General features: G+C 47.6%; 1 protein-coding gene across 1 annotated transcript; it reads left to right on the top strand.

Moving 5' to 3' along the window:
• The first annotated feature begins 273 nt into the window (after positions 1 to 273).
• Positions 274 to 3816, top strand: IRF2BPL (interferon regulatory factor 2 binding protein like). The gene has a single exon (XM_074955994.1). It carries the CDS (start codon positions 938 to 940, stop codon positions 3137 to 3139), a length of 2202 nt encoding a protein of 733 aa, XP_074812095.1. The 5' UTR covers positions 274 to 937; the 3' UTR covers positions 3140 to 3816.
• The last annotated feature ends 5324 nt before the right edge of the window (positions 3817 to 9140 follow it).

The raw sequence follows: 9140 nt of genomic DNA, 5'->3' as shown, positions 1-9140 counted from the left end.
ACTTGCATCGCTTCAGCTGTTGTACACACAAGAAGGGAGGAAACGGGCAGAATGCCGAGCATGCGCAATTTCAGCGCAACAAGTGGGCTCCAGGTCCATAGACAGAGGAAGTGGGGGGAGGGGGAAGAAGCTGATCAGTGCTAGAAAGGGGAACTGCAGAGGGGGGAGGGGGAGAGAGGGAGGGGGAAGAGGAGAGAGCATGGCGGTGACGTGAGGGCTCCACCCAGGTGGCATCTGAGCTGGGGAAAGAGAAGGAGGGAGGAAAAGAGGGGGGAGAGCAGGGGGAGGAGGGGCAGAGCCGGGCTTGGAACGCAGAGTAGCACACAGTGACACTCAGGATTCCAAATTCGAATTCCGAGGAGCGATCGAGGATGTGAGTGTGGAGCAGGCGGCGCCGCTCGCCATGCTGCTGCCGCCGTGACGAGTCGCCGCCGCTGCCCTCGGGCTTCTCCCTCATCTTGTGCGCCTAGCACTTGGGAAAGTCGCCAGGGCTCCCGGGACCGAACAGCTCCTTGTGGTCCCCTCTCTAACCAGCGGATCAGCAGGTAGCTGAGTTCGAGCTCGTAAGACATCAGCTGCGAATAGAAAGGGGACCCCCATCTTCCACCGTGCACCTCCCTCCTTTCTCGGAGGAGGAGCAGCGGAGAGCAAGACAACGCAGGGAAACAGAAGCGGCTAGAAGGCGACCCCCACCCCCATCAGAACAGTAGAAGAGATCCCCCAGCCCAAGGGCAACAGTGTCAGCACCAGGTAGAAGAAGCCCCGTCCATCAGCCACAGTGAGTGACAAGCTAGACGACCTCTGCCCAAAGGGGCAATAGCACCAGGTCTGAGAGTCCCCCGCTTCAGTACCAGTAGGGGGTGGTAGACGCAGCGATACCCCTCTCCCACCCCCACCCCTTCCGCAGCAGCAGGCAGCTCCAGCAGCCAGCTCCACCATGTCCGCTGCGCAGGTGTCCTCGTCTCGGAGACAGTCATGCTACCTGTGTGACCTGCCCCGCATGCCCTGGGCCATGATCTGGGACTTCACAGAGCCCGTGTGCCGGGGTTGCGTGAACTACGAGGGTGCCGACCGCATAGAATTTGTGATCGAGACTGCCCGGCAGCTGAAGAGGGCGCATGGCTGCTTCCAGGACGGCCGTTCCCCAGGCCCCCCGCCTCCTGTCGGGGTCAAGGCTGTGCCCCTCTCAGCCAAAGAAGCGGCCGCGGCGGCCCAACAGCAGCTCAACCATGTGGACGCCTCCTCCAAAGCAGCTTCTGCTGGGCTTCCCCAGTCCAGTCTGGACCGCTACGGACTCAGTGCAGCTGCAGCCGAGCAGCGCAGCCGCTTTGAATATCCACCGCCCCCGGGAAGCCTGGGCAGCAGCCACGCTGCCCGCCTGCCCAACGGGCTGGGCGGCCCCAATGGTTTCCCTAAGCCGCCTGAGGACGGCCCTCCAGAGTTGAACCGCCAGAGCCCCAATTCATCATCCTCTTCCTCCTCCTCCCGCCGCGGGGCACACGGGGGCCTCGTGCCCGGCCTCCCCCCGGGGGCTAGCGGGGCCCAGATGAACGTGCCGCCCAACCTGCTTCCACAGACTTTACTCAACGGCCCCACAGCTTCTGGCGTGGCGCTACCTCCACCGCACGGGGGGCTGAGCGGCCGTGGCGGGGGACCCCCAGCTTCCTCCGCCTCTTCCCAAGGGGGCACGTGCGGCGGTGGGGGTGGCAGCGGCTCGTCCTCCGAGGCCTGCGGGAAGCGACCAGGTTCGGTGTCCAGCAGCGATCAGGAGCGGGAGCTAAAGGAGAAGCAGCGCAACGCGGAGGCGCTGGCCGAGCTGAGCGAGAGCCTGCGGAACAGGGCCGAGGAGTGGGCCAGCAAGCCCAAGATCGTGCGGGACACGCTCCTTACCCTGGCCGGCTGCACCCCCTACGAGGTGCGCTTCAAGAAGGACCACGCACTTCTCGGCCGCGTCTTCGCCTTCGATGCAGTCTCTAAGCCGGGCATGGACTATGAGCTGAAGCTCTTCATTGAGTACCCGAGCGGTTCAGGCACTGTCTTCTCCAGCGCCTCGGGGGTGGCCAAGCAGATGTACCAGGACTGCATGAAGGACTTTGGCCGCGGCCTCTCCTCCGGCTTCAAGTACCTGGAGTACGAGAAGAAACACGGCTCCGGCGACTGGCGGCTCCTGGGCGACCTGCTGCCTGAGTCTGTGCGTTTCTTCAAGGAGCTGGTGGGCGCGGATATGTTGCCTCAGCCCTACCTGGACGCTAGCTGCCCCATGCTCCCCACTGCCCTGGTGAGCCTGCCCCGGGGGGGAGCTGGAGTCGGCGGGGCGCAGGGGGCCGGGGCCGCCTCCAGGGGCCCCGGGGGAGGCGGCGGCGGCGGGGGAATGCGCAAAAGGAAGGCGTCCCCGGAGCCCTCGGACTCGGCCGAGGGGGCCCTGAAGCTGAGTGACGAGCAGCAGCGGCAGCAGTGGATGGCCAGCCAGAGCGAAGCGCTTAAACTCACCATGTCGGCTGGGGGCTTCGGGGCGGTGCACGGAGGGGGGCCCCCACCCCCACCTCCGCCGCCTCTGGGGCCTCACTCCAACCGGACCACCCCGCCCGAGTCGGCCCCTCAAAACGGACAGTCCCCCATGGCCGCGCTCATGTCGGTGGCCGACACACTGGGCACTGCCCACTCGCCCAAGGATGGCAGCTCGGTTCACTCCACCACTTCCACCCGCAGGAACAGCAGCAGCCCGGTGTCCCCGGCCTCGGTGCCGGGCCAGCGTCGCTTGGCTTCCCGCAACGGGGACATGAACCTGCAGGTGGCCCCTCCTCCCCCCCCCAGTGCCCACCCTGGTATGGACCAAGTGCACCCCCAAAACATTCCAGATTCCCCCATGGCCAATAGCGGGCCCCTGTGCTGCACCATTTGCCACGAACGCTTGGAGGACACCCACTTCGTCCAGTGCCCGTCTGTGCCCAGCCACAAGTTCTGCTTCCCCTGCTCCAGAGAGAGCATCAAGGCCCAAGGGGCAACTGGCGAGGTCTATTGCCCCAGTGGAGAGAAGTGCCCTCTAGTAGGTTCCAATGTGCCTTGGGCATTTATGCAGGGCGAGATCGCTACCATTTTAGCTGGGGACGTTAAAGTGAAAAAGGAGAGAGACCCTTAAAGATAGGAAATCAAACTCCTTCAGCCTCCTGAAGATGTAGAATTGTGAATATAACAAACTGCAAAAGTTAGTCTTATGTATAGACATTATTTTCGTCGTATGTTTCTATATTTTGAAACAAAGGTATGTACTCTTCTTCATTTGAAGGATAGAGCTGGTTTTTGTTAAACAGAATATTCTATTGTTTGGTTACTCCATAATACCTGTTCTCATTTCTTTGGCAGTGTGTTGGCTAGGTACAAAGTTAATAGCCCTTAGCGATTACCTGCTGCTGGTGTGTATTTTTGTAAATGTATGCACTTCTTGAAAAAAGAAAAAACGCAAAAAATACAAAAAAAAATTTTTTTTTGCCAAGGCCAGTGTTGATGCCTAAAAAAAAAATTGCTACAAAAATGGTGACAGCTTATGTTTTACGAGCCCTGAGTGTTAGTCTTTCACTTTATTTCTTTTTTTGTTTTTTGTTTGCAAACGGTGCGGGTGGTTTGGGGGGTGTTTTTTGTTGCAAGTTTGTAAGGAAAATGTTTCAGTTTGTTTCTATTGATCTGAACGTTTTTAATCTTCATGTGTTTTTTGTTTTTGCTTTATTGATGCACGGATGCTTTTGAACAGTAGAGCAAAATGCTGTACATGGAAAACATGCTCTGTTTGTCCTTTATACATTTCTGTAGTTAACAGAACACTGTAATGTGCCTTGGAGCTTAGTAAATTGTAATAAATTCAATTGATATTAATACTTCTTGAGTAGCAAGTTTTATTTTTCTCAGAGCTTGGGCAACAGATGCAAAACATGTTGCCTTTTAAAAAGTCTGTTTAATCCAAAAGCTTACATTTCATTCTGATAATTGTGGCATTTGTACACACACTCGCATATATGTATGATGATGTTATCAAACCTATCTAGATCTTGGCTCTGTGCCTGTTTACATTTCACCTTTAATGTTGCAGTAACAGTTGCTGACTAAGCATTTTCTGTTTACTTTTTCTGCATCTCATTTCCCCCCTAAAGCTTTCCAGCTGCAAAGTGTCTTTACACTCGATGCATCCTTTGCATGTACAATTTAATGAGGACTGAAATCTTAGAAAAATTCAACCTTCTTTTATGCAAAAGTCCAGCATTGTGGCTAATAACTTTAGAAAATTTAAAAAGTGTTCATTGAAGCTTGGCAATGATAATGGACTCTGGATAATGCACGACTATGTAATTGAGCTCAGCACAAAAAGGACAGCTAACAATTTATGCAGTTTGTGCTGCACTTGAGTATAGCTAATGCCTCTAGTAACTGGATTTTTATTTTGTTTTGATGAATATTTGATGAAAACTAAGTTGGTAGGCAGTTCAGGGTTTGTGGTGTCCCCTCCCCCCTCAGGTGGAGAATGATTACTAACTGCACTGCATTAAAATCTGTTCTTACTGGCAATGGGCAAATGTGATTGTTCATCTTATTAACTTTTTAAAGTGACATTTGCATTTTCTGGAGATGAGGGGGTAGGGCATTGGAATATCTATTAGGTGGTCAACAGGCAAAGTAAATACACAGGCCTCTTCCTGGCTAGAAAATGCAAACAAACCTAGTGCGAACTTTGTCCTCTTTGTGAGGCAAATGGGAGGAAGGATAGAAAATCTTAAACAAAAACATCAGCATAAGTCCCTTTGCAGTATCATTAACAGAACAGAGAGGTATCCCTAGGGCATTGTGTCATAGGTTGTCAGCAGTGGGTTTCATTGAACGTTGGGGACCTTGGAAAAAAGCACTCTGATGTGAAGAGGCACTTTTAAAAGTCTGGTTGGCATTTGGCCTTGTATCTGGTTGCTGCTAATAATAAACTTGGTTTCTATTCCTGGTAGAAGTGATAAATGAAATGGTGGAAGCCTTAAGTCTATGGTCTTTTTGTGTGCATTATGCATCCTTACTCTTTTTTGTAGCTACAGTCTCCTGCTACTTTGTGGTTTCCTTTCCTACCTGCTTTGAAACTCATCCCTTGGTATTATTATACTCATGTTTTAAGGAAATGACCTTGTATTTTTTTTAATCATGGACCAAGTGTTGTATTGTTGCTTATGAATCTCATAACCCATTCCTCTGAGGTAATTAACTTGGGCTAATAATGCACAACAGAAGGTTCTGAGTTAATTATTGAATACAAACTACACATTTTAAAAAAGCGTGGATTTATATTGATAGTATTTTTAAGTGTATATTTTTGAACATGGAGCTACCACATAGGATTTTATTCCCCAGTCAGAGATAGCGGGATTAAAATGATGTTTTATTGACTGTCCAACAAGGTTTTTACCTACTGCAAATGCATGAAGTTTCTGTTTAACACATAATAAGAATAAAGTAATATTAATGTGTGGATTGTAACCCACCATTAAAACATAAAACACTGCTGGTGATTCGGCATATAACCATGTCACAGAAACTAGAATATCCTGATTTAACTGAATATATAAGTAGAGCAACTTTTGTAATATTCCAATCAGTCATTAATTATAGAAAGCTCTGTTTTGGTGGATTTAGGTAATTGAAAGGAACTATAGCTAAGTATTCTCCAAAAGCTTTTGTTGCTATTTAGTATTTTTTAAAATAACAATCAGTTTTCAAGGACTGCCAATCTGATTTTTAGCAGACAAGGGAAAGGTGAGAGACAGTAGACATGTATGGAAAATAAGCTTGAAGTGAATTGTAATACTGTAGTTAATTAAAGTTAACCATAGCTAGAAGGCATTTGTTGTATGGAGGGTTGGTTTTTTATTTTTTTGTGTAACCATGTGACCTTTTCTTTTACTGTGACCCATTAAGCAGCCAGTCTGGGCATATCAGCCTGCGCTTGTTTGATCCCACTCCATCAGCTTTTTTCTTTTTGAAGATGTCCACAAGCTGTAATCTTTTGGGGGGGGTTCAGTTATAGAGATTTAGTTGATTTATATATATTTTTAGTGTCATTTTCTCCTTAGGATTTGTCAGTTAAAACCTAATCTTTGCTGAAATTTGTGATTATAAATATTATGTACTCAGTTCTCTAGGTTTTCATTTTTCTAATCTCTCTTTTTTCATTTAAAAGAGGGAAGTATTTAAACTTTTTTGCAAACAGCTTTTCAAGAATAGATTATTTTGGCCATTACCTTAAGCAGATTTGGACCTTTAGTTGCTAAGAAATGGGGCAGAATAAGCATGGCAGGGGGTATTTTTTAAAAACTTGGCAGCTCTTTCTTAGCTAGAGATTTATATGTTTGAACAAAACTTAACACAATTGTAGCAAAGGGGATCGGTTATATATGTTGAAAATGTTGCACAGTTTGATTAGGAACTGTGATCATAGCAACCTTGGCAAGTCTTATTTAAAACAAATCTTTTTTATCTTTTGTGGTGATTTTTTTTTAGCAGTGTTATGCACACAAACATGATCCCAGCTTCACTCAACATTTTAGCCCCAAAGTGGTCATGTGTGCCTTTGTTTTGAAATGACAGTCTCTTTAAACTCACGCTGGCTGGCAACATACCTTTGAAAACATGTAGTAGTCACTGGATAGACGTTGTCTTTACTTCTTTTGGTGTCTTATAACTAAGCAGAAATGTTCTTCACCTCAAGGAAAGGGCTTTGTCTCTTTGGAGGTCTGAGATTCACAACTGTACTACTATGTAGTGGTTGATTTGCAGTTCTTGCCATTTTCTTTTTGCTGGTATGCAGCCATTCTCCATTCACAGTAGGGTGGTTTATGTTGTGCCTTAGCAGCCTCTCTCTGTGCCAAAGTGACACATCCTGTAAATTTTCAGTAGAGTATTGAACTGTCAATGTAATGCCGACTCTTATAAGGCTATTCTTGAAGTAGAACAGCTTCCTCCTTGGCTTTCAGCCATCAGAACCCATTACGGTATGCATCTTCTACCAAAAACACTGTACATATTCCCGAATATTCATTCCCTGGAGGAGGAGAGGATGTGACTATACCCTCCAAAATAAAAGGAAAATTACATGTTTTAAAATATTATCAGTGTTGGTATAAATTGCATAAGGATATTGGGTTTGTTTTCAAGGTCTTTGGACATTTTATAATGAGATTTCATTCGACAATTCATCCCATGCATTTAGAATTGCTAATAAAAAGAACATTTGGAGGGAATGGAGCTGTCTGCATTGTAATATGAAAGCAATTGCAGATGTAATTTTTTCCCTGTTTGTCTTTAAAATTAAAAATGCATGTCTGTAGTGAGGCTGTTTCACAACTATTCTTCTCAGAGGAAAGTGGCTCTCTCTACACGTGTTTGACATGAGAATGTAACAATACAGCCTAAACCCACATTCCTTACCCTCCAAGTAGGGTTTTGTAGGAATCAAACTCTCTCTTGGTGAACGTTGGTTTTTACCCCATTAAAAGAATAATGAGAGATTGTATGTTATTTAAAATTTCTGCTAGCAAACCCACCACTCCCTGTCAGCCATCCACAGAATTAAAAACAACAACAACCAGTCCACAGAGAGAGAAAAACAAAGGGGATCAGTTAGATAAGTGGAGGAGGTGTAGAGGGGGACACTTGCTACAAGCCTGTCCAGGATGATTTTCTGAGAGGTTGAATGGGCTAGATTACCTGGTGCCAGCTAGTTTATAGGTAACTATATTGTACAGTCCAGCTAGCTTCCTGGCTTTTTGAAATGGAGCTTGTTTGATTTCTTTTGCTGATGGTGGCTGCAGCAGCCAAAGAAATGTGAGTGTCTCATACACACATACAAGCCTGCTGACTGGGTGATATTGCATTCTTCCTGCTGCTGTGTGGATTGCCTTCCCATTGCGCCCTTCTAAGGTTATTTGAAAGGGGGGGGTAAGGGTGAGGAGGGTCAAGCTTCTTACATTTCAGCTGAGTTGGCATCAGATCAGAACCCTTCCCCTTTAAGCCAAACGTAGCTAAATCACATTCTCTGTTGGTTTTATGCCCTTTCACCAAGAAAGCTCAAAAAGTTGTTTGCTGCTACTCTCCATGTTAGGTTAAGAATGGTTTCTTAGAAGGAAAATAACTATTCTTTCCCTCTTCTGATGTTTTTTTCCCATTGTTTCCCTCTCTTAAAAGAGAGCTAGAGCAAAAGCTGTGTTTTCTCCCCAGCTATGAATATTCTGTGAGTAAATACCTGGAACTGTTAGGGGGATTGGCTAGCTCAAGGCTGGTTTATTTTCTTGCTAAAGAGAAAGGAACTTTGCTTTGTTTAGCTCTGCTGTGAATAAAGGTTCAGGCTGGAAACCCCACCCCAGTTTCTTGCTGCAGCAGCAGCTCTGTTCTTGGCTGCTTTGCAGAGGCAAAACCCTGGGAGAGGCGGCACTGGAATGCCATGGCATGTGAACACAGATGGAATTAACTCCAGTTGACTGGGCCCCGGACTAGACAGTCATGTGACACTCCCACCCCCCGCCCTGTGCAGAGAGGATTGGAATGGGGGATGTGGAACATGTCTGTGCAGCTTCAAGGAGCCGAGCAGAATTCCCCACTGTCATCCTCCTCCTCCCCTCCCTGCAGGCTGCCAGACCGAGGGCTGTTTACAGTTTTGCTATTGTTCAAGTAACCTACAAGTGGATTTGCATGGAAGCAGATTGGGAGGGGATGGGGTGGGATTTATTAGTAGAGGCTAAACTCCTCAGGATTACTGTTAGGTTGAGAGATTCTCAATGGGACTGATCTGTGTGTGTGCTCTGTGGAGTGAAGGAGTTTAAATCTCCTTTTCTGCAAGTAGGTGAAGGGGTGGCTATATGAAGCAGAGGAAGGCAGGGTACAGCTGGCTGGAGGGAAGGAGCTTCACCTTGGCTTAAACTGTAACTCTCCACTCAGAGCATGCAGCTCCTGGCAGCTACACTCATTCCAAAGCCTTGACTCAGAGTTATCTGCGCGCTGGGTAATAATCAGAATTACAGGAGGAATGTGCAGAGAAAGCAGCCATGGTGGAAGCTTAGGGCACTATTTCCTCAGTCTTTTTGGGCAAACAACCACTTAAGCAGCCTGACTTTGTGCCA

This window comes from Natator depressus, chromosome 6 (genome assembly GCF_965152275.1).
Source record: "Natator depressus isolate rNatDep1 chromosome 6, rNatDep2.hap1, whole genome shotgun sequence".
NCBI classification, from domain to species: Eukaryota; Metazoa; Chordata; order Testudines; family Cheloniidae; genus Natator; species Natator depressus.
This window is presented reverse-complemented; position numbering and strand designations above follow the sequence as displayed.